The sequence below is a fragment of the Equus przewalskii genome, chromosome 1 (genome assembly GCF_037783145.1).
Source record: "Equus przewalskii isolate Varuska chromosome 1, EquPr2, whole genome shotgun sequence".
NCBI classification, from domain to species: domain Eukaryota; kingdom Metazoa; phylum Chordata; class Mammalia; order Perissodactyla; family Equidae; genus Equus; species Equus przewalskii.
The window spans coordinates 80830960-80858013 of NC_091831.1; the positions used below are offsets into that span (position 1 = coordinate 80830960).

Consider the following 27054-nt stretch of genomic DNA (forward strand, 5'->3'; position numbering starts at 1 on the left):
ATTAAAAACAAAAATTTCAGTTTCCAGAAATAAAGCTGACTATGGTATTTGAGCCACTCCTCAAGCTGAAACTGCTGGATAAGAATTCTAGAAGTATATATTCTTAAAGAATCAAAGAACTGGCAAGATGCTCAAGAATCACTGGGCTAAAATCAAAGTGAAAGCACGCATGCAAAGAGGTAAGCAGAGCCCTGAAATGCTGCTTGTACTGAGTGCTGTGCCAAACTGATGGCCTCGCAGGCAGGGCCAGGGAGGCAGAAGTCAAAGCTCAGTGTCATCCAAGGGAGACCCTCTCCTCCCCCAAAGCTGGCATCCTACTCTCAACCTCTCCCCAACCCCTAAAGCTTCAAAGAAAAGTAACTTGGAGCTGGTGGGAAGGGAGGCTGAGGAGGGCAGGAAAAGGTGAGAAGTTGTCAACAGAGGCCAGTCACTGGAATGACTAAAGGAGAGATAGTAAGCACAAGTAAAGACGTGAAACAGGGAGGACACTCAAACTGTTATGAGTAGAGCTAAGTTGGGAAAAATCACTTTGGAAGGCCAGCCCAGGGGCACGGTGGTTAAGTTTGCACATTCTGCTTTGGTGGCCTGAGGTTCGCCAGTTCAGATCCTGGGCGCAGACCTACACACTGCTTGTCAAGCCATGCTGTGGCAGGTGTCCCACATATAAAGTAGAGGAAGATGGGCACGGATGTTAGCTCAAGGCCAGTCTTCCTCAGCAAAAAGAGGAGGATTGGCAGCAGATGTTAGCTCAGGGCTAATCTTCCTCAAAAAAAAAAAAAAAAACCCACCACTTTGGAAAATTTGTTAGTATCACCTAGTAGGATGAGCAAAGACAATGATCATCCTGTGATCCAGCAATTCTACTCTTAGGTACAGACCCCAAAGAAATGTGTATACATGTGCTCCAAGAGACATGTGCACAAAAGTTCATAGCAGCATCATATATAATATCTAAAGCTAGAAACAACCCAAATGTCCACCAACAGTGGATGGAGGAATGAATTGTAGCAGTCATACAAAAGAATACAATACCACAATAAAAATTAAGCACAACTACATGCAACACAAATAAATCTCACAAATCAACACTGAATGAAAAAAGCCAGATAGAGAATAATACACATCAACCAATTCCACTAGGTAAAGGTTTTTGTTTTCTAAGGCAGAACTGCAGGGTTACATGCTTAGGTGGTCAAACCATACAGAAATGCAAGAAAATAACTATCACAGAAAGTTAGGATGGTGTTACCTTTATAGAGGGGGGTTAGTGACTGGGAAAGGGTAGCAGGTAGGAATGGGCTCTGGGCTGCTGGCAATGTTTCATATTTCTTATCCTGGGCAAGGGTTGCAGAGAGATTTGCTTTGTGATAAGTCATTGTGATGTATGTATTTTGTGTATTTTCACGTTTCTGTATGTGTTTTACATTTTTGTTTTGTCTGCTTGTTTTTTGAGGAAGATTAGCCCTGAGCTAACATCCGCCGCCAATCTTCCTCTTTTTTGCTGAGGAGGATTGGCCCTGAGCTAACACCTGTGACCATCTTCCTTTAGTTTATATGTGAGATGCCTGCCATAGCATGACTTGATAAGCAGTGGATAGGTCCACGCCCAGAATCTGAACCAGTGAGCCCCGGGCCACTGAAGCACAGCACGAGAACTTAACCATGACGCCACTGGGCCAGCCCTGTTTTAAATTTTTCAAATTTTTAAAAATGAAAAAAAACTCCACAAATAGAAGATCTGTCTAGGGTACCAAACATCTAACAAAATTTACATAATAAGAGAACAGAGGCAATGGAGAGATCAATTTTTTTCTAATGAAAAAAAATCCCTGAGCTGTAGAAAATGTCGAGACTTCAGAACAGACACCCCAAAGGTCAAGAAAAATTGATGAAAAATGAATGACATTTCAGATGTCCAAAAACTACGAGAAAAAGCTTTAAAATCTCTAGAAAACAACAAACCACCTTACTAACAAAGATAGAAGTATTTAGATCAGCATTGATTCCATCAGCAACACAGTATATATAGAAGTCAGTCTTCAAACTTTTGAGGGAAAGACTCTAGACCCAGCCAAACCACCATATAAGTGTGAGGGCACATGAAGGACAGTTTCATATACGTTAGTAAGGACTCAACGTTTATATCTCCTAGGCTATGAAGTTTTGCTCAAGGATCCTGAACCAGAGAGGAAAGAAACATTGCTGCTGAAGTTGGTGCAATTTGAATGGCGTCTATAGCCTGGATGGTAATATTGTATCAATCGATACTGATTTCGTTTTTTGGCGGGTTGCATGGAAGTTGTATAGGAGAGTGTCCTTGCTCAGGGGAAACACAACGGAATATTTTATGGGTGGATTGGCATCATGTCTGCATCTTACTCTCAAATGGTTCAGAAAAATTCTAACAATAATGGATATACTCCCATAGGGAATATAAATATGATAAAATATTAATAGGTAAGGAATCCGAGTGAAAGGACTTACAGGAGCTTTTTGTGTGCTTACAACTTTTTGTAAATTTGAAGTATTTCAAAATAAAAGATAGTTAAAACAGACTAAATTAGACCAGAAGGCAAGTGACTATGTGAAGAATATCTTCAAGGAGAAAAATTCCCAATAAACAAATTATATGATTAAGAACTTGGACATTCTTAATCTAATGATAAGATGCAAGTACATTTTCTTTATGACATTAAGGAAAAAAAAGCAATTGGAAACAAAAAAAAATATGAGCTGTAAAAAAAGGAATAAAACACAAAATAATTATGGCATAATTTTGAACAAATGAAGGAATTAAAGGAAAATCCATTTTATCTCTACATTTAGTGACACTGGATTATGGAAAAGAAAATATCATTCTATCACACTATTTGGATCTTCAATCAACAATATTTCTATAAATGTTAATATTTTAACTTACTATTACTCTCAATTTTTAAATCAGCCTAAAAACAAGGCAGAAAAGGTTTAGTAATACTTAAAGTTGATAGATCACTGAAGAGACTTACTACATTCTTTCATTTTTTCATTCACTCAACAAATATTTAATGAGGGCTTACATGCAATGCTCGGGAACAAGGATAGGTAGATGGACAGGAGAGCAATTCCTGCTCTCATGGACTTGACATCACGAGCAAGCCACAGGATCACACAAACGTCAAAATAATACTGTGGTAGATCCCACGAGGGAAAAGGATATGGCACGAAGAGGAAGGGTACTGACTTAGAAAGGGACACATCAGGAAGTATGATGGAGTTAGCACCCGGGTGTTAACAAGAGGAGACAGGTGGGAAAACTAAAAGTCAGCATGGGCAAATCCCAGAAGGCCTGAGGAAAGAGTGCAATACGAGGCTGGAGAAGTGGGTGGGGGCCAGACCACAGGGGCCTCACGAGGAAGAAGGGTTAAGGATTTGGGTCTTTATTCTAAGAACACAGGAAGTCACTGATATATTTCAAGCATCGATATGCTCAATTTTTTGGTTCTGCAAGCTCACTACAGTTGAAGCGTAGAAAACGGCTTACGAAGGGCAGAGAACTAATTCAAGGAGCCCAGTTAGGAAGCTATTGCAATAGCTCAGGTGAAAGCTATGGACCAGGGTCACTGCAGAGGAGTCCGTGAATTTGAAATAACTACTATAACTAACTGACTCTTATGGACCAAATGAATGTGTCTCCTCCTCATTCATATGCTGAAGCCCTAACCCCCAGTGTGACTTATTTGGAGTAAGGAAGTAATTAAAATTAAATGAGGTCATAAGAGTGGGGCCCTCATCCCATAGGATTAGTGTCCTCATAAGAAGAGACATCAGAGAGCTCTATGTGTGCACACACTGGGGGGAGGACATTTGAGGACACAATGAGAAGGCAGCGCTCTGAAAGCCAGGAAGAGAGATCTCACCAGAAACTCATCTGCTGGACCTTGATCTGGGACTTCTAGTCTTCAGAACTGTGAGAAAATTAACTTCTGTTGTTTAAGCTTCCCACTCTGTGTTTTTGATACGGCAGCACGAGCAGACTACAGCACTAATAAAAATTGGGAAGTCGACTATTGAGGTAATGTGTTATCACACTAAATTCCTCCCCTGTAATACAGGGATGTCAAAAATAACGTCTAAATATACTGGCTAGTGTTATGCTGATAAGTATCAGAAAAACTAAAGTAGAAATTATTAAAAGAGATTGGGGGGAGGTCTATGTAAAGTTTTTTACTTTCATTTTTTATCCTTATATAGTTTTTCTAAACCATGTAATTTATTTTCCTCAACTATTTTAAAAGTTCAACGTAATTTTCAAAGAAAAATGAGAATATACTTTTATTTCCTAAATTTCAGTCACTCACATCTACTGTCACTCACATCTGGTTTTTGTTACATGCACCCATGTTGTCAATTTTCAACCAATTTTTTTTTAAATAACAGCTAATAACTGTTACCAATCTTTTTTTTTTTTTTTTGCTTTTTCTCCCCAAATCTCCCCAGTACATAGTTGTATACTTTAGTTGTGGGTCCTCCTAGTTGTGGCATTGTGGGATGCTGCCTCAGCATGGCCTTGTAAGTGGTGCCACGTCCGCGCCCAGGATCCAAACCAGCGAAACCCTGGGCCGCTGAAGTGCAGTGCGTGAACTTAACCACTTGGCCACAGGGCCGACCCCTCAACCAAATTTTTTTAACCTACATCAAATTTATTTTATTTTGTTTTCAACTAAGCTACTTAGAGTTATATTTTTTCAGATCCACATTAAAAACATATAATTATTAAGAAATGTTCATCCACATACCACTTAAAATCGTATCATGTTCCAGGAGTGGTATAGGAGTCATACTTTGGAAGACCTACTGGATACGTGACTCGATTATCTAACACAATGGCTTAAAACCATATTAAACATATACCAGAAAATTAATCCCTGTCATCTTTTTCATAATTAAATCCCTTCACAAGTTACAACACTGACAAAATTTTTAAAATCTGAGTATTTAAAATTCCCATGCTAGAATGATTAAAATGCACGAAACTTAACTAGAAAATATTTCACATAGCCAAAAGTTAAAAGTTTTAAGACTTTTATGCTGCTAAACCAAGTGCTTACTGTTTAAAAAAATCCAGAAACTGAATTGTCTCACATAAAATTAGTTTAGTTATATAAAACAATCTAAATGCCTTTGTTTTTTCTCATGGTTAAGTTGTCCAATACAGTTAATTTTTTTAACTAATGTTTAACCAGTGCCCATACGCAAGGCACTCTGCTAATTACTGGGAATGCAAAGACAGCTTGAGGTCTCTAAAATGATGACCACTTCTCTATAAGAATTTAAAGCTTAAAGAAACGTGTCCCAATAATGATATGATTTCTTGAATTAAACTGGTTTCTCTCTCAGTGACTTAGAAATTAGTAAAAAGACTCAACTTTAACCAAAATCTTTGGTAAACTTAAAACAAGACATTTCTACACGGTCTTGGTTTACAAAGCATATAAGCATATATCAAGCATGCCCTAACCATTCATATTTATTTATACAATAAATATGTTTTGGTCCATTTTTCAGCAGCCTATCTAGTTTTTAGATTTTAAATGTCTGAAGCACACGCTGTCTTGAAAAGGGAGGAAAAACTGAACTACTCAACACAGATGGAAATATTTTTCATTAGCCTATATAGCCCCCCTTAAAAAGCATGCCTTCAACCCCTAATTGCATCACTCTTTCACTAATTTCTCGCTGTTCCCTCCTGTAAATGATTTTCCTCCTGCTCAGAAGGAGCATATTTAGACGTCTTCAGAAAGATGAAGGCCTCTTTCTCCGTTCAACATTCAATCTCTTATAGAAGCAGAGGAAGGGGAACGGAACTCTCCAGTTCATTCGGCTTTGTGTGGAGAAAGAGGCCCTGTGGAGCACCTCAACGAGCCTTCTGGTACCCCTGCAGATCTCATTGGAGCTGCCGAGTCTGCTGGGTGGCCCGCCAGCTGTTTCCCAGGGTTTAGCATCAGCCTCAGCTAAGCTTCCATCAAGTGAGTGGCCTCCCGAAAGTTTGGATGCTATATGGGTTACATCTGGGAAGCAGGGCCCTTAGAATACCTTTATACTGATAGTCATTTTTCCTGAGTAGAATTAAATTAATTAAACAGTGTTATTAAAAAAGTATTTATACAAGAAAAATTATTGTAAATAACCAAATAATCAAACTCATAATGAAACTGATTTATTTGGATTTCTCCTGGTAATAGCACTCAACATGTAAGAAAAACAAACCAAGTTGTGAGATTTTGTTTTAAATGTAGCCATTTTTCAAAAACTAATAAGTTGGGTTCTGTATTAAAGGAAACAAGTGGGACATCTTCTATTTTAAAACTACCATTCAAAAAGTAGTATTAAAAAACATATATACCATGATTAACATGATGTGTTTTATAGAATGGAACATATCTGAATGTCAATCTGAATATGGAATATACATGTGTTAAAACCACACTGGAAAATCAAATGTTATTTTTTATAAAAAGTAGCTTGAAATAAAAAGGAACTTGCTGGTAAAGTCAGTGAACTTTCACACATGGGATTTTTTAGAAATCCCCACCCACCCCACCCCCACATATAGACACAAAAAAGTTGTAGATCTGAGTAGAGCCATCATCACATGACTGCTCATCTCTGTACAATGTGGAAGCTGGTTAGTAGTCAGTGTTAACTTCCTAAAGTGCATCTTTTGAAGACTTGTCTAATAAAATTGCAATATCAAATATAAAATACTTAACACAAGACACGCAATAACAAAGCTAAATCATTATAAAGTTTGTAAAACTTCTGATTCACCGAAAAATAAAGATGTCAAATACAGTAGCATTCTCACGCTCCAACAGTATACACTGTAGGCTTGTGTTATTTGGCAAATCTTTTGGAGTTGAACAAAAATAATGCAGTCCAAACAATATTTCTTCTGTCACTGTAATGCGATTCCTCGGGCAGAACACTTAGGCGCAGAGCAAGAGTCAGATTTTTGGAAGTTTTGGTGCGTTAACCACAGGATTTGCCTCCTGTAAGTATCTCCTCCCTGCATCCTTGTAATCATAGGTGCAGCTGTGAGCTTCTGCATAGCGATGAGACGCACAGAAGTTGTTTCCACATCTAAAGTACAAGAAAAGTTGATGTGAGTAGGCACATTTCTATTAGAGGCTCAGCTCTTTGGGAGGCGAGAGCTTGACTCCAGGTGGTCCAACGGGAGCCCTGGGTTCTCTTCAACAATGTCAGAGCCGACACTTCCCTTCCACTCATAAACAAGCACAAGCACCCCCACCAAGAACAAGTTACAAGAGTTTATAATAAAGAATCCACTACGGAATGAAACAGGGTATAGACCTTTAGGAAGCAGTAAAATTGCAAAAGCTGATAGATACGTCTATCATTTCTCTTATATCTAGTAAACCTGGGAGAACTCTGAATTTCTGAGAAAGTCAGTCTTATAAAAAATCATGTAAAACCTAAATATGCCATGAAAGGATTTTTAAAATATTTCTAACAACAAGATAAGCTGTTTCCATTTGACTAAAATACACTCCAAAACGCAGTGGTTGTTTTTAATGCCTGGCCATAACCTAGGGGCAGACACCATCCTTGGAGGCTATTAATCAATGCTAATGAAAGAAGTAAATATGGGTAGAAAAAAGTCTTATTTCTTGTAAATATACTATTCATCTGTTTTGAAATAAAAGTATACTATATAATTGTTAAAATTTATAGTACATTAACTTCTAATTTAGTCTTTTTTTGTTCGATTTAAAATAGAATCTTGGAGGAGGCATTTTTCCAAGGTATACTCAAACAAAAACCAAGTATATCTATCAGGAGACAAAGAAAGTACAGTCGTCCTTTGGTATCCACAGGAGATTGGTTCCAGGACCCTTGAGGATACCGAAACCTGAGGATGTGCAAGTTCATTATATAAAATGGCATAGTATTTGCATATAATATAAGCATATCCCCCTGTACACTTTAAATCATCTCTAGATTACTTATAATACCGAATACAATGTAAATGCTATGTAAATAGCTATTATACTGTATTGCTTAGGGAATAATGACAAGGAAAAAAGTCTGTACTTGCTCAGTACAGATGCAAACATCGTAGCCCGTTTGATCTGGGGTTGGTTCAATCTGCAGATGCGGAAGCTGCGATACAAAGGGCTGACTGTACACTCTCTCGTTAGTTTAAATCTCCTAATTTTAAAGGGGAGGAGGATCTCCTGAGTTTGAAAACTCATGAGCTGTCTACTTGCTCTTCAGCCAATTAGGGGTTCAAGTGAAGGCTGCTATCTGAACATCACCCTAACGATGTGATGAACAGTCAATTTAAAGAACGTTTTATATCATATCCCCAAGCTGGGCACCACAAAGAAAGCATCTCAGTGTTTCCGACTAGGCAACCTGCCTGCATTCGTAGCTAGTAGCCAGTCCAGTTTTCTTTCCACAAAGAAAACAATGCTTTGTTGTTTTCTTCTTTGTCTGAATAGGGGCTTTCACAGGTGGGAGGTGATGAGTACATTCTCCTGTTTAGAGAAAGGACACTTTAATTAATACAGGCCTAAAACTCTAAACGTGAAATACTATTAAGCAAAACACGAAACACGTTCCTGTCACAGCAAAGTTCCATGCCATAAAAAACTAATTTGTGCTTCTTTTATATCTAAAATTATTTATAGAATCTGCAAGTGAAGATGGGGTAGAACTGTGAGATTTTTTAAGACATGGTAGGTTTCTACTGAGAAGGACTTCTATTTTTAGGACATTTGGACACTCCAACACTTTTCTGATTATTTCTAAGGGTAATTAGTACACAAAAAGCACACCAAACTTTAAGAGAGAATCAAGAAAAGTGTCTGGTTCAAAATCCTGTTTATGAGGCTTCTGAGAAACCATATAATATGTAATACAACCACCCTGTTCTTTTACACCAAGAAGGAGCACTGGAGTATCATGAAACCGGTCTTTTAGTCCTGATAACACCGCAGAAATTAAATTCATCAAACCACGAGCAAGTTATTTATTCTTTCAAAACTTTAATTTGTTCATTTTTAAGGGAACAGAACATGTATTTTTCTCTCTAGGTTTCCAAGTGTTTTAAGGTCAACTCAGTTCTCACACGTAAAAAGCATTCTGAAAATTTTAAATGTTATTATTGTATAAAATATATTATCAAAATTGACTAAAACGATGCCCTGCTCAATTTCACAATACTACTACCATATCAAAAACATTTACTAAATTCTGTACTCTTGTAACAACTTGTTTTTTTACCTTAAAAGTAAGAGCACATCTGTTATTATATAGGAAGGAAATCAATTTCTTTAACTACTAAGTGAAATAGTTTTAGAACTGGGCAAAATTCCAACAGATTCCACTCATCAGCAGAGAGGCTCAAAGTCACTGTCCATGGTTGTTAGAAAAACAGTACAAGTACACAGTGCTTGGTGGCACTCAAAGGCCAAAAAGCAAGAGGCAAACAAAGAAAGCAAAAACAAGAGGAAAGAATGAGAAGAAAAATGAGAGTGTGGGGGCTGGCCCTGTGGCTGAGTGGTTAAGTCTCCACGCTCTAATTCACAGGCCCAGGGTGTGCCAGTTCTGATCCAGGGCACAGACCCAGCACCACTAATCAAGCCATCCTGAGGTGGCATCCCACAGAGAAGAACTAAAAACCCTACAACTAGGATGTACAATGATGTACTGGGGGACTTTGGGGAGGAAAAAAAAAAAGGAAGATTAGCAACAGATGTTAGCTCAGGGCCAATCTTCCTCACCAAAAAAAAAACAAACAGAGAGACAGAGAGAGAGAGAGTGTGATGGTATTGGTACTATTCATTACTGAAAAAGGTTTGTGAGGCCTGGCTTAATGTTTATTTGGCAGCTAAAGGTCTCTGAAAATCCTTCAGGGGTTCAAAAAATTAGAATTACAATTAATTGGTGGGGTGCCCTTTGCCACAACCCAGATTGGGTGCTGGGATACAAGTCCGGCAAAGTTAAGTATGCTTCATTATCAGTCTAAAATACATTCCTAGATCCTCACCAAAATTGGAAACAAAATTTGAAACTGCTAATTGAATGACACCTAATGGTGCCAGGGCACCAACTCAGTTAATAAGCGTGTTCCTCTTCAAATGCTCTTGGAGTTATCAAGAACATTTCACAAAGGTAATGGTGTACTTTCCACTTCTTAAAAAATAAAAATAAGATAAGCATTTGCACAGGACACAGAGGAAAGACACATACTACTGGACATCCTCTGGGAGCTCATCTAATTGCAATTATCTTTCAAATTCAGGCTTAGAATATTCTTCCTTAAACACTACTAGAAAAATTTACTGATGATAATTTAGTTCAGTGTGGTCATATTTCCATTTTTCTTCTTTCCTTAGGGGTGCTTAACTCAATGTTTCCCAAGCTTTTTTCATTCCACAACTCATGAATGTGCAGAGACAGAGAACACAGTAGTGACAGGAACACAGTGGCACAGAAACATAACTGCCGTTTTCTCCTATGAGAATGGTTTCCACATATCCTTCTACCCACCAGAGAAAACCATTTATTAGTCATCTATTCCAGGCTAGGAACTATCACTTAATATACAGGTTCTCTACTACCAACAGGAGAAATTCAAATTCCTTGGACCGGAATTTGAGGTCTTACATGTCCAATAGGATACCTTTAACTTTCAGAATTGTTTTCTGCCATTTACCACATCACACCCACCCTGAATGATGCACCAGACCCATTCAGTGTGTAATCTCTTCTAAAATGCTCTACTCCACCTTCTCAACCTAGTAAAACTCTATTTATCCTCTAAGAAGATATCATCAATCATCAACTCCTCTCTGCAGCCTTCTCCCAAATGTCTACTGAACGTAAGAATAAAGAAAGTCAATAAAACAATGCCAATGTGAAGAGTTGCTTTTCAGAACAAGATTAAAGATACTTGGTAACTTATTTGGCATTTCCTGGTCTAATATTTGATGTAACACAATGATCTACAAAAATTCACCTAACAGAAAAGGCAGCCAACAAAGAAATAAGAGTAGTGTTCAAGATGCAAGTTTGGTAATCATCTGCCTAAAAGTGATGATTAAAACTAGGAAGATGGGTAAGATTTCCAAGGGAGACCCTAGAGGGAAAAGCAAAGAGGATCAAGAGAAGAACTTGGTCAATTAAATTTATACCAAATTATACCACTTAAACGTATACCAAAACTTTCACAGACTCTTCTAGGTAATTCAGAATGGTTCACTTATTACTGAAAGGAAATGGAAACAAGTTACACAGCTCTAGTTTCGATAATCATCATTGCAGATAGCAGCTGATGGCTTGACTTAAATTAAGTTAACCAAGAGTGTATACGTAGGAACAAGGAGAAGCCTGGTAAAACAAGTAAAAATGAAAACTGAGGTTAAAAAAAAAACCCTGAAAACAACCAAAACAAAAATCTACAAAAATATGATAGCCCAGAATAAAAAGAGAGAGAGAGAGGGAGGGAGAGAGAGAAAGGAAAGAAACTATTTTAAGAAAGAGGGGTGGCCGGCCCGTGGCCAAGTGGTTAGGTTCGCACACTCTGTTTCAGAGGCCCAGGGTTTCACCAGTTCGGGTCCTGTGCACGGACATGGCACCACTCATCAGGCCACGCTGAGGTGGTGTCCCACATGCCACAACTAGAAGGACCCACAACTAAAATATAAAACTATGTACTGGGGAGAATAAGTAGAAAAAGAAAAAAAAAAAAAAGAAAAGGATTGGCAACAGTTGTTAGCTCAGGTGCTAATCTTAAAAAAAAAGAAAGAAAGAAAGAAAGAAAGAGGGGAGGGGATCTCATGAAGATGGCAGTGTAGGCAGACTCTGAACTCACATCCTCCCATGAATGCAACCAGGTTACAACTATTCTTGGAAAAATTACCCTGGAGAGAGACCTGAAAACTGGATAAAAAACTGGATAAAAAAGAACCCCCACAACAAGTGACAGTCCTGACTGAGGCAGAAGGGCAAAAATTCCTTCTAGAGTGAAAAAAAGCCAGTTTCACAAGCTCTGGAGCTTCACAGCCATGCAGAAGCCACCCTAAGGTACAAAGAGCTCCCTGGAGGAGAGGGGACCAGAGTGGGGGTGCATTACAGCTATAAGCATCTTTCAGACTCAGCACAACTGAGATCAGTCTCATAACATCTGCCTTTACTGGCTATTAACTGCAATGGGGGACTACCCCCAGAAAAGCTATCAGACATAAGTGGAAAACCCAGTTCTTAAAGGGCCCACACACAAAGTCACCTGTCTCACAAAGCAACCTAAAATCACCAGAAAGAAAGGTGCACAGTCCTTCGGTAAAAATAGACTCACCTGGTGGGCTCTGGGTGCATCTCGGTGAGAGAGGAGACCTTTCTGGAGACTGAGACATTGGCAGCAGGCAACACTGTGATCTAGTACAGGCGTGCTGACACAGATGCTGGCAGATGCCATTGAAGTTCTTCCCCTGGTCTGTTAGCCCAGGGGTCTGCCACACCCACTACAGTGCAGATTTCATCCAGTTCAGCCAGGGCAGGCAGCCTGCCATAGGGACTGACCTCACCCAACAGCAAGCCCTCAGGCTTCTTGTCAGCCTGCATAGACTGGGTACCTTGATCCTCTGCAGGCAGGAGAGTATGTTCACTTCTGTGGGGCAGGGCCTGGCATGAGGGGCATTGGTGGAGAGTGTGGGGGCCTCTGCAGTGGGGCAACTGGGTATGCTCCAGGGGGTTGAGAAGGGTGCATGGGCCAGGACTCTGCTGACAGTGTGTGTGGACCTGTGGAGGGTGGGGCTTATCAGTGGCAGAAGACCTGTGCTTCACAAACAGCCACGAAAGAGATCGGTCCCACCTTCCAAAGCCTGAAACAATTGGCTGCTCCTGTGCCTGGCGCCAGCCCCACTCAGCTGCAATCCTGAGAGAGCTGACAACAGCCTTGCAGGCCTGAGGCCTATAGCAATTGTAAACCCCTGAGCCTAGCAACCGCCACACTGGGTGCCTACTCACTTAGAAAAACTGCAAACAGGAGTGTGCTATGAGACCTTGCAGCCAACTGTGCTGGGGCTCCCCCAAAACAATTTACAAACAGCTGGATGGGGGGTGGGGGGGAACCTAGACTCCCTGGGTACCTGCAGTAAGAGCAACCGTGCCACAGCAGAAGGACACATGTAGCCCACAAGGGGACACTCCTGGAATATTTGGACTTCAACAAGAGGGAAGCACACTGCCAGGCCTCAAAAGGCATCTCTTACATAAGGTCACTTCTCCAAGATCAGGAGACATAGCTGACCCACCTAATACATAGATATAAGCACAGAGAAAGAGGCAAAATGAGGAGACAAAGGAATATGTTCCAAGCAATGGAACAGGACAAAACTCCAGAAAAAGAACTAAGCAAAACGGAAATAAGCAATCTACCCAACAAAGAGTTCAAACAAAAAGTCATAAGGCTGCTCACTGATACTGGGAGAAGACTGGATGAACACAGTGAGAACGTCAACAAAGAACTGGAAAATTTAAAAAAGAACCAATCAGAAATGAAGAATACAATACTGGAAATTAAAAATTCACTAGAGGGACTCAATAGCAGAGTAGATGATACAGAAGAACAGATCAGCAAGCTGGATGAAAGAGTATAGGAAATCACCTAAGCTGAACAGAAAAAAGAAAAAAGAATTAAAAAGAATGAGGACAGTCCAAGAGACCTGTGGGACAATATCAAGCACACTAACATTCATATTATAAGTCTCCCAAAAGGAGAAGAGAGAGACAAAGGGGCAGACAATCTATCTGAAGAAATAATAGCTGAAAACTTTTTTAACCTAAGGAAGGAAACAGCCATCCAGGTGCAGGAGGCACAGAGAGCACCAAACAAGATAAACCCAAAGAGGCCCACAACAAGACACATTATAATTAAAATGTCAAGAATTAAAGATAAAGAGAGAATCCTAAAAGCTGCATGAGAAAGGCAATAAGTGACATACAAAGGAAACCCCATAAGGCTACCAGCTGACTTCTTAGCCGAAACACTACAGGCTAGAAGAAAGTGGCACAATATATTTAAAGTGCAGGAAGGAAAACGCCTTCAGGCAAGAACACTCTACCCGGCAAGGTTATCATTCAGAATGGAAGGAGAGATAAAGAGTTTCCTAGACAAGCAAAAGCTAAAGGAGTTTATCACCAAGAAACCAGCTTTACAAGAGAAGCTGAAGGGATTTATTTAAGTAGGAAAGAGAAGACCACAAATAGGAACAAAAAAATTATCCAAAAAACCCAGGCAATAAAATCACTGGAAAAGGCAAAAATATAGTAAAGGTAGCAGATCAAATACCTATGAAGATAATACGAAGGTTAAAAGACAAAACTACTAAAATTACCTATTTCAATGATAAGAAGGTAATGAATAGACACACACAAAGTAAGAGATTAGACATGATTTCAAAAACAATGTGGGAGGGGGTTGGCCCAGTGGCACAGCAGTTAAGTGTGCATGTTCAGCTTCAGTGGCCCAGGGTTTGCCAGCCAAAGGGATCCTGAGAAAAAAGAACAAAGCTGGAGGTATCACATTCCATAATTTCAAAATATACTATAAAGCAATCGTAACCAAAACAGCATGGTACTGGCACAAAAACACACACACAAATCAATGGAACAGAATCAAGAGCCCAGAAATAAACCCACACATATACGGACAACTAATTTTTGACAAGGGAGCCAAGAACATACACTGGAGAAAGGAAAGTCTGTTCAATAAATGGTGTTGGGAAAAGTGGACAGCCGCACACAAAAAATGAAAGTAGATATTATCTTACACCATACACAAAAATCAACTCAAAATGGATTAAAGACTTGAATGTAAGATCTGAAACCATGAAACTTCTGGAGGAAAACATAGGCAGTACGCTCTTTGACATCAGTCTTAGCAGCATTTTTTCAAATACCATGTCTGACCGGGCAAGCGAAACAATAGAAAAAATAAACAAATGGGACTACATCAAATGGAAAAGCTTCTGCCCAGCAAAGGAAATTATCAACAAAACGAAAAGACAACCTAACAATTGGGAGAAGATATTTACAAACCATATATCAGATAAGGAATTAATATCCAAAATATACAAAGAACTCATACATCTCAACAACAAAAAAACTAACAACTCAATTAAAAAATGGGCAAAAGATCTGAACAGAGATTTCTCCAAAGAAGATATACAGATGGCTAACAGGCACATGAAAAGATATTCAACATCATTAACTATCAGGGAAATGCAAATCAAAACTACAATGAGATATCACCTCACTCCCATCAGAATGGCTATAATTAACAAGAAAGGGAACAATAAGTGTTGGAGAGGATGTGGAGACAAGGGAACCCTCACACACTGCTGGTGGGAGAACAAACTGGTGCAGCCATTACGGAAAACAGTATGGGGTTTCCTCAGAAAATTAAGAATAGATCTACCATATGATCCAGCTATTCCACTGCTGGGTATCTATCCAAAGAACTTGAAAAGACAAATGCATAAAGATACATACACCCCTATATTCACTGCAGCATTATTCACAATAGTCAAGACTTGGAAGCAACCTAGGCGCCCATCAAGGGACAAATGGATAAAGAAGATGTGGTATATATACACAATGGAACACTACTCAGCCATAAGAAATGATGAAATCTGGTCATTTGTGACAACATGGATGGACCTTGAGGGTATTATGCTAAGTGAAGTAAGTCAGAGGGAGAAAGTCAAAGACCATATGATCTCACTTATAAGTAGAAGATAAAAACAACAACAAACAAACAAAGAACAGAGATTGGATTAGTGGTTACCAGAGGGGAAGGGAGGATGGAGGAGGGTGATTACATACGTGTGTGTGGGGATGGATTGTAATTAGGCTTTGGGTGGTGAACATGAGGTAATCTACACAGAATTTGAAATATATTATGATGTACACCTGAAATTTATATAATGTTATAAACCAATCTTACTGCAATAAAAAAATAAGTAAATAAATAAACAAAAAATTTTTAAAAAAAGAAAGAGGGCCACAAAAATCAACTAAGAAAAAGACAGAAGCATGCAGTAGATTTGAAATTACGGAGCTCTCGGTGACCTCGGCAACAGCAATTTCAGAGCAGCAGTGGGAAGAGAAGTGAAGAAAGCACTGAAGCCTGAAGTTGAGTTAAGAGAGCAGAGATAACTGCAACACAAACTTTCAAGAGGCTGGGCTATGGGTTAGGATAGGACAGACTTAAGGACGTGTCAAGGAAAAATAATTATAACATTAAAACCAGATATATTACAGTAATCAAAACAGTGTGGTACTGGCATAAAGACAGACATAAAGATCAATGGTACACAATAGAGAACCCAGAAATAAACCCTCACATATACAGTCAATTTTTGACAAGGGTGCCAAGACCATTCACTGGGGAACAGACAGTCTTTTTAACAAATGGTGCTGGGAAAACTGGATATCCACATGGAAAAGAATGAAGCCGAACCCTTATATTACACAGTATATAAAAATTAATTCAAAATGTATCAAAGACCTAAATGTATGAATTTAAAACTATAAAACTCCTAGAAGAAAATATAGGGGAAAAGCTTCTTGACACTGGATTTGGCAATGACTTATAGGGACATGACACCAATGGCACAGGCAACAAAGAAAAAATATACAAACTGAAAACTATTGTGCATCAAAAGACACTATTGACAGAGTAAAAACGCAACCTATAGAATAGGAGAAAATATTTGCAAATCATATATCTGATAAGGGATTAATATCCAGAATATATAGAGAACAGCTAAAACTTAACAACAAAAAAACAAACAACTCCATTCAAAAATGGGCAAAGGAAATGAACAGATTATTCTCCAAAGAAGATATATGAATGGCCAATAAAAAGACACTCAACATCACTAATCATCAGGGAAATGCAAATCAAAACCACAATGAGATACCACTTCACGCCTGTTAGGACGTCCACTATCAAAAAACCCCAGAAAATAACAAGTGTTGGTGAGAATGTGGAGAACCTGGAAACCTTGTACATTGTTGGTGGGAATGTAACATGGTATAGCCACTATGAAAAACAGTATGGCAGGCCCTCAAAAGTTAAAAATAGAATTACCATATGATTTAGTAATTCCACTTCTGGGTAGACACTCAAAAGAACTGAAAGCAGGGTCTCAAAGAGATATTTGCTCACCAACATTTACAGCAGCACTATTCACAACAGCTAAAATGTAGAAGCAACACAAGTCTCTGTCCACAGATGCATGGATAAGCAAAACGTTGTCCAGTAGGTCCCTCTTATCCGCAGTTTCACTTTGCTCAGTTTCAGTTACCCATGGTCAACCACGTTGTGAAAATATTAAGTAGAAAAATTCCAGAAGGAAACAATTCATACATTTTAAATTGCGTGCCATTCTGAGGAGCATGATGAAATCTCATGCCATCCTGCTCCATCCTGCCCAGGACATGAATCATCCCTTTGTCCAATGTATTCACACTGCATATGCTACCCGCCTGTTAGTCACTTAACCTTCTTGGTTATTAGATTGACTGTCATGATATCGCAGTGCTTGTGGTCAAGTAACCCTTATTTTACTTAGTAATGGCCCCAAAGTCAACTTTATTATTTACTGTTGTTAATCTCTTACTGTGCCTAATTTATAAATTAAACTTTATCATAGGTATGTATAGGAGAAAACACAGTCTATATATATGGTTTGGTACTATCCACGGTTTCAGGCATCGCCTGGGAGTCTTGGAATGTATCCCATGCAGATAAGGGAGACTACAGTATATACACAAAATTATTACTATCCAGTCTTAAAAAGTATGGAAATTCTAACACATGCTACAACATAGATGAACCTTGATGACATTATGTTATGTTAAGTGAAGTAAGCCAGACACAAAAAGACAAATACTGTATGATCCCACTTATATGAAATATAGAGTAGTTAAAATTATAGCGATAGGAAATAGGATGGTGGTTGCCAGGGGCTGGGGTGGGAGGAGAATGAGGACTGGTGTTTAATGAGTACAGAGTTTCAGTTTTTCAAGATGAAAAGAATTCTGGAGATGGATGGTGGTGATGGTTGTCCAACAAGGTGAATGTACCTAATGCTACTGAATTGTACATGTAAAAATAGTTAAGACAGTAAATTTTGTCATGTGTATTTTACCACAATAAAAAAAATTGAAAAAAAAGTAGCTATATTAAGACTTTAGAACCTTGGGGCTTACATAGTAGTGAAAAACAAACCCTAAGTATCTCCTTAAAGACATAAAACTCACATGACAATCATAATATATAAAGTATCCATTAAAACTTCGGGGCTACAGAGCTGGTACATCTTTGGTAATGAGTTTCCCATCCCTAGTCCGGGTATTAAAACACAAAAGGTGATGATAGTAATGGCTTCCTTGTAAATAATGACTGACCAGGACACCTTTACAGTTACTGGTAGAAGGGAGTGCTAATGTTATAGTGATTTCTGCTATTGTGCCTTGGAAAGGGCTGATCCTAGGGATTGTCCCTTTGTTTTCCCCAGGAATAACCAGTTCATTGAAAGGAGCTCTTACTATCATCCTTGATATTGAATTACGATGTTAAGAAACACCTTTCTAGGGTGTTTCCTCAAAACCCATCCAGTAGCCCAGCATGACTCCGGAGTGGCCAGTGACTGAGGGGGTTGGGAATTATATGTTAATTCTTCATTCACCTTGTCTTTTCACATAGACCATATCTCCGACCAGACAACAGAGGCCTCAATTTCAATTTTTGTTGTATTCTTCAAATAAGTCCTATAGTCAGTTCTCATAATCATTTTCTTAAGCAGAACAAAGTTTAGGAACAGTTTACTCCGCACATATCACAGAGAATATTCTTCTCATTTCTTCTTGAAAATTCAACAGTATGCAAAATGACATGATTATTAGCCTTCTATTATTTTCAAAATTATCTGTAGCTTACCTACTCTTTTCCCTGCTGCTGTATTATTTCCATTCATTCCAATACCATGGGCAGACTACAATTAAAACACAAAACATCTATAGAGGTGAGTTAACGAGAACAGAAGAAAAGATCACCACACATGAAATACTTGTATTTTATTACAAAAATGTTTTCGGGCTTTCACCTAAAATTATTTAATCTATTTTAATTAAATTAACTTGGAACCTGATTCTCACAGCCAGCAACATTGTACCTACTATTTATCTTTAAAAGAGTAAAATTTGATGGTTCCAATAAAAGTTTTTATTTGGGAAAAACAGTAATAAAAATATTTAGCATTTAAAAATATATGATAAATTATTTACATGAAGTTATTTTCAAATTACAGTTCTCAACTTAAGACTAAAACATTATTTAAAGTTCAACAGTCAAAAAGATTTTCTAAAAAGTAGATGAACATTTTAAGAGAAATTTATGAAAAGAATTCAACTTTAGGCTTCCTTATTTATATAAACAGTAACAACCTTAAATATGTTGAATCACTACAAGGATAACTAGAAGAACATATTGAAAGGCAAATACTTACTAGAAAAAGTTCTGTAGGTTCTAACTGGGGAGAGCTCTTCCTAAGGTTTTCTTCCTGAAAACGCTGGAAGTTTGTAGACAGCCCAATTCCAGAGGTCCGAAGCCTGCCTGCCCCATGTGTGCTCTGTGAGCTGTCTCTGCTTGCGCTCCGGGCCAACGAAGCAAGAAAATCTATATTATTTACACAACCAACAGGCTCTTTAGAAGCCCTGTTAGCCATTTCTGTGATATCCCGAGCCTCAACTTTAGAAATAATATCAGATCTTTTGCCAGGTGAATCAACTTTAACAGCTCGAAAGCGAGTAGTCCTAGAGAATGAAGAATCAGTTATATTTCGAACATCCAATGACCGGAGCACATTCTGTGAAGCAGAAGACTGGAGGTTCCCAGACTCAAAACATTTGGACTGTCTCTGTGGTTTCAGCAGAGGATTATGGAGTGACATTGGTGTAGAAGAGTGAAGAGGTGACAAGAGTCTTTTCTTGTGAGGACTTAATTCGCGGTGGTTGACCACAGCAGTCTCTACTGATTCACCACTCAACACTCTGGCAACGTGTTTCAGATGCTGCTCTGTAGCTTTCAACCCTTTATCACCATTAGTGAGTAAGAACTCTGGATTCACCTTCTGTGCGCCTTCTAAGCCACGGCTCTGCTCATCAGTGTTTCCTTCTGTAAATGAAGCAAGTGCACTCACTTCAGGGAGAAGCGATTCTTCAGTTACACGCTCTTGTGAAGTTGGAAATACAGTGTCATCCTCCTTATTAGATGACAAATTTCCTGAAAACTGTTTTGTCCGCCTAGGCAGGGATAATCCAAGATGGAGAATAGAATCAGCAAGCTCTTTGTCATTTTCAAACTCCATATGGGCTATCTGAGGTGGTAGTTTGGTGCTACCATTGGAATGAGACAGTGCGTTACTCTCCCAGTTATCATATGCCTTAAGAAAATCACTAGCAATAGATGATATGGGTCTATCAGCAGGTGGCAGAGTTGCCAAACTTGAAACTGCATTGCTGGACGTCTCAGGTGGATAAGCATTCCCAGGAGAAGGCAAACAGGACTGCCCAATGCTGGGGAGAACCCTTAACAATCTGTGGCGAGCAGCTGCTGTGGAACTACTAGAAGGTCGAGGAGCTACAGGTGGACGAGGTTTTACCTTGACAGCTTTCTTAGGCTAAAAGAAAAGAGTGAATATAATATAATTCCTTTACACAGTCATTTTCTCTGCGCATTAACAAAAATTAACGAAGGAAGGGGCCGGCCCCGTGGCCGAGTGGTTAAGTTCCTGGGCTCTGCTTCAGCGGCCCAGGGTTTTGCCGGTTCGAATCCTGGGTGCAGACATGGCCCACTCATCAAGCTATGCTGAGGTGGCGTCCCACATGCCGCAGCTGAAGGGACACACAACTATGTACCAGAGGACTTTGGGGAGAAAAAAGGAAAAATAAAATCTTAAAAAAAAAATTAATGAAGGATGAAAATGTTACTATAACATATTGGCATTTTGATTACCTCAATTTAAAATGTTTAAAAAGAATAAAATCTTAAGCTTATGATTGAGAAGTATTTGGTGATCAACCTTCGAGTATTATTTTCTGAGAATGTGAAAGAAAAATAACTTTGTTTTACTTATTTTCTTCACTACTGATTATTTGTCAGAGTTCTGCTGTAAAGAAAACTCATCGATTATATTACATATGGCATTGCTGACCTATTTTAGATCTCCAAGAACTTTTCTTAGTAAGATAAGTAAGTGTTTGGCTAGGTAGGTATTCCAGAAGAGTTAACAGGCCTAAATTACTATCCTTGAAAAGGTCTACTTACAAGGTTGGCCCTTGGTTGGCTTCTGGGAACTTGTACTTCAAAACGGTTCCAAACACCCTAACTGATAAGAGTGGCTCATTGTGCCTAACCTGTTTGTGCAAACACTATGGTTCATGCTAAACACCAGCTTTCCTTCAGGGAGCCTGGAATTTTGGTACATACTAGGCAGAAGGTGCCTACACGATCCACCGACAATAAAATCCCCAGGCACAGTCTCTAATGAGCTTCTTTGGTACCCAACGTTCCACATGTGCTGACACAACTCACTGACAGAGGAATTAAGCACATCCTATGAGACTCCACTGGGAAAGGACTTTGGGAAGCTTGTACCTGGTTCCCTCTAGACTTGACCCCATGCACTTTTTCCGTTTGCTGATTTTGTTTTGTACCCTTTTGCTCTAATAAATCTTAACCATGAATATAATTACATGCTAATCCTGTGAGTCTTTCCTAGCAAATCATCAAACCTGGGAGTGGTCTAGGGGTCCCTGATACAGTAGGCGTTAATAAAAGTATCACAATTCATGATACTATGAATAAAGTTGAAAATTAAAGACAAGCCTTTGCTCTTATCTTTAAGATATGTGCAGATATGACTATCAGGTATGGCATGGAATACCTGATGACATACCAACACTCCCAACCTAGAAATATAAGAGAAGCTAGATAATTCAGTGGATATCATTCAAGGCAAGAACTAGAGGAGCTAAAAATCCAAAGAAAGAGGAACCTTGGAAAGATAAGATGGCTCCTATAGCTGCTTCCATCCTAGGACCATTGTCTTACCAACCTGCAATTCCATACTTAGCAAAAACAGTCTTCAAAAATGAAGGTGATGACTTTTGGGCTGTAGACATTAATGATGGCTGCCTAAGTCTGAATTTTTCCATGCATCCTTCAAAGAACCATACAGATCAACAACATAAGTAAATAAAATTATCTACACCATACCTTCATCAAAACCAAGGGACAGATAAAATTAATTTCAATTTACCTGTAGGAAGGAAAATACCCAAATCCAGGAGACTCATCTGCAAAGCATATGCCTGTGGTGAGAGACAAGCAAGAGTGTAGAGCAAGAGAGGGAGAGAGGGAAGAAGGAAGGAAGAAGTGGAAAAACTAAGGTGTGGATAACCTAGAATTGATGGAACAAAGAGAAAATAAACCCACAAAAGAGAAGATCCCACTTGATTATGAAAATACTGAAGATAGGCTTAAGATCTAGGATATTAAAACACAGGCTATGAGGAAATCAAAAGCCAGTGACTTGGAACTGTTTAGGACCTGAGGAGAGAGCTTCAAGATGGGACCACTTCTGGGGTAAGAAGGGGTAAATTGGAAGGAAAAGGCACTCATTGAGAACTTGATAGTGAAAGTAAAGAAGGCAGCAAGAAAGTGAAAGTAAGAATCCTATAGACACAAGAGGGAATCACAAAATCAGAAAACATACCACCTCCATGCTCCAATAGAAGAATGCCATTGATTTTAAAAACTGCATTTCACTATACTGAGAGACGAGGGTGCTCTTGAAATAAGAAACTTACTTTGCCACACAAAATCCTCACCTTTGTCTACACACAACTGTTAATATTTATGTGATTAAATAAACCCCAAAAATCAGAAAATAAATATAAAAAGCTAGACCAAATCCATACAAAGCTCCTATAAAAATAAAACAGAAAATGAGAATCAGAACATTTCAGCTAACGAAAATTTCCCCCAATGAAACAAAATAAACCTGCATCACAACACTCCGACCTGAATTAATATCTTTAAGTTAGTATTTGCAGATATTTTTTTAAAAGCAACATCACATCAGAAACCTAAAACTTTACAACACAATGGACAAAAAAAGGGGGAAGATAAGAAATGAGAGTTGATCAAACCCAGAAAATAATCTGAAAAGCACTAACTCATCTTAGAAATGAAGACTAAATTACAAGGTACCCAAGGGAGATTAGAGTCTACTGAATATTTAATAAAAACTACTGAAGAAGGTATGAAGACAGCCAAGAGGATGAAAATGACATAAAGAATTAAAAAGGAGAGGTCCAAGGTGGCAGTGTAGGAAGACCCTGAGAACACTTCCTCCCACTGACACCTGAATCTACACCTACATATACAGCAATTCTCAATGAAGAAGAATTGAGACCTGACTGAACGGCTGCTGCACAACAAAGAACACAGGAAACACACAGGGATGGGTAGGAGAGAGGGAGATACACTATAGATGGGAACCCCACCCCCATAATGCGGTGACCAGCAGCAGGAAGGGAAATCACAGAGGGGCCCATGCACAGGCTTGCCTACCTTGTGCACAGCAAAAAAGCATCAGTTTAAAGGGCATCTATAATATAGGGAAGGAAAAAATCTACTCGTTAATCCTACAGCATCTGCCAAACAGGCAGGGAACTGCTGGAACTTTCTCTAGGGTTGGAGGTGCTGGCCAGAACCATTTTTTGCATTCCCTTCCTCCTCAATAGTGTGGGCAGGAGATGATCTAGATGCTCTAGGAAGCCTGCTAAGGCTTTCCCAGTGAACCCTGGGCCCCTGGTCCACATTGGGTGCAGATGTTCCCCAAAGGATGCCCCGGGACAGTGAGCCCCAGGACCCAGCGACATGTGCTCCAGCTCCATCTGTCCTGCCAGGGTGGCCCCAGTGAAATGTGCCCAAGGACACATCTGGCCCATGTGCAAATCAGTTCCAACAGTCTTGCCAGGGCAGCCTCAGTGTGGTGCACCCCAGGACTCCCCTGGCCTTCACCCATGCCACCCCTGGCCAGCCTACTAAGGTGGCCCAGACACAGTGAACCTAAGGAATTCCCAGACTGCTCTTGTTCCAGCTCTATCAGCTTGCCAAAGCGATCCACCATATGCAGTCTACACAGGGGACACTCCTACACAAGGCCACTCATTCAGGACCAGGAGAGGTAGCTGTTTCACTTAATATATAGAAACAATCACAGAAAGTCAAACAAAATGAAGAGGCAGAGAAATATGTTCCAAATGAAAAAACAAGGTAAAATCCCAGAAAAAAACACTAATGAAATGGAGACAAGTAATTTACCTGATAAAGAGTTCCAAGTAATGGTCATAAAGATGCTCGCCAAACTCAGCATAAGAATGGAGGAACACAGTGAGAACTTCAACAAAGAGTTAGAAAATATAAGAAAGAACCAATCAAAGCTGAAGAATACAATAACTGAAATGAAAAATACACTAGAGGGAATCAACAACAGATTAGATGTTACAGAAGAACGGATCAGTGACCTGGAAGACAAAATAGTGGAAAGCACCCAATCAGAATAGCAAAAAGAATTTAAAAAAATGAGGATGGTTTAAGGGACCTCTGAGATGACATCAAACATACTAATATTTGGATTATAGATGTCCCAGAGGGAGAAGTGAGAAAGGGGTAGAAAACTTATTTGAAGAAATAACGGCTAAAAACTTCCCTAACCTAGGGAAAGAAACAGACATTCAGGTCCAGGAAGCAGAGAGAGTGGCAGACAAGATGAACTCAAAGAGACTCACACCAAGACATATTACAATTAAAATGGCAAAAGTTAAAGATAAAGAAACAGTCTTAAAGGCAGTAAGAGAAAAACTAAAAGTCACATACAAGGAAACCCCCACAGGAGTATGAGCTGATTTTTCAGCAGAAACTTTGCACGCCAGAAGGGAATGGCAGGATATATTTAAAGTGTTGGAAGAGAAAAACTGACAAACAGGAATACTCTACCCAGCAAGGTTATCATTCAGAATTGAAGGAGAGATAAAGAGTTTCCCACACAAGCAAACACTAAAGGAGTTCATCACCACAAAACTGGCCTTACAAGAAATGTTTAAGGGTCTGCTTTAAGCAGAAAAGAAAAGGCCATAACTAGAAATAAGAAAACATATGAAGGAAAAAAATCTCACTGGTAAAGGCAAATATTTACTAAAGGCAATGGATCAGCTACTTAAAAAGCTAGCATGAAAGTTAAAAGAAAAAAGTAGTAAAATCAAATATAACTTTGATAAGTAGTTAAGGGGCACACAAAATAAGATGTAAAATATGATGTCAAAAACATAAAACATGGTGTGGGGGAGTAAAAATGTAGTGCTTTTAGAATGTGTTGAATTGAGCTATTATTACCTGAAAATAGACTGCTATATACGTATATATACACAGGTTGATATGTATGAACCTCATGATAACCATAAACCAAAAACCTACAATAGACATACAAAAAATAAAAAGAAACTCAAACACAACACTAAAGAAAACCACAAGGGAAAAAACCAAAAGAAGAAAAGAACAGAGAAGAACAACAAAAACAAGCAGAAAATAACTAACAAAATGGCAGTAAGTACATACCTATCAATAATTACTTTAAATGTAAGTGCACTAAATGCTCTAATCAAAAGACACAGGGTGGCTGAATGAATAAAAGAACAAGACCCATAAATATGCTGCCTACAAGAGATTCACTTCAAATCTACAGACACACACAGAGTGAAAGTGAAGTGATGGAAAAAGATATTCCATGCAAATGGAAAACAAAGGAAAGCTGGGGTAGCAATACACATATCAGAAAAAACAGACTTTGAAACAAAGACTGTAACAAAAGACAAAGAACAGCATTACATAATGACAAAGGGGTCAATTCAACAGGAGGATATAACATTTGCAAATATTTATGCACCCAAATATATAAAGCAAATATTAACAGACATAAAGAGAGAAATTGGCAGGAATATAATAAGAGTACAGAATTTAATACCCCACTTACATCAATGGATAGATCATCCAGACAGAAAATCAATAAGGAAACAATGGCCTTAAATGACACATTAAACCAGATGAACTTAACAGATCTATAAAGAACATTCTACCCCAAAACTGCAGAATACACATTCTTTTCAACTGCACAGGGAACATTCTCCAAGATACATCATGTCAGGCCAAAAAGCAAGTCTAAATAAATTGAAGAAGACTGAAATCCTATCAACCATCTTTTTTACCAGAAAGGTATGAAACTAGAAATCAATTACAAGAAGAAAACTGGAAAAAACACAAACACGTGGAGACTAAACAACATGCTACTAACTAAACAATGGGTCAATGAAGAAATAAAGAGGAAATAAAAGATACCTTGAGACAAATGAAAATGGAAACAGAACTTTCCAAAAATCTGTGGGAAACAGAAAAAGCAGTTCTATGAGAGAAGTGCACAGTGATCTAGGCCTTCCTCAAGAAACAAGTAAAATCCCAAATAAACAATCTAACTGTACACCTAAAGGAACCAGAGAATGAAGAATAAACAAAGCCCAGAGTTAGGAGAAGGAAGGAAATAATAAAGATTAGAGTGGAAATAAATGAAATAGAGACTAAAAAAACAACAGAAAAGTCCAATGAAACTAAAAACTGGTTCTTTTAAAAGATAAACAAAAATCAATAAATCATTAGCCATATTCATCAAGGAAAAAAGAGAGAGGGTATAAATGAATAAAATCAGAAATGACAGAGAAGTTACAACTGACATCACAGAAATACAAAGGATCAAAGAGATTACTATGACCAATTATATGCCAACACATTGGAAAACCTAGAAGAAAGAGATAAATGCCTAGATACACACAACCTGACAAGACTGAATCATGAAG

General features: G+C 38.7%; 1 protein-coding gene across 6 annotated transcripts in view; it reads right to left on the reverse strand.

Moving 5' to 3' along the window:
* Positions 1-6183: 6183 nt before the first annotated feature.
* The window catches only part of ZFAND4 (zinc finger AN1-type containing 4), a 102802-nt gene continuing 81931 nt past the window's right edge, over positions 6184-27054 (reverse strand). For 4 of the 6 annotated variants that reach the window (XM_008524306.2, XM_008524309.2, XM_008524307.2 and 1 more), the window contains 4 exons: positions 19587-20759; positions 19019-19073; positions 8423-8540; positions 6184-7122 (listed from right to left, as the gene is read on the reverse strand). In XM_008524306.2, the coding sequence (XP_008522528.2) occupies positions 6987-7122; positions 8423-8540; positions 19019-19073; positions 19587-20759 (1482 nt within the window). In that variant the 3' untranslated portion in view covers positions 6184-6986. The remainder of the gene's footprint in view (positions 7123-8422; positions 8541-19018; positions 19074-19586; positions 20760-27054) is intronic. The other 2 variants (XR_545512.2, XR_011525108.1) reach the window with 1 other exon arrangement.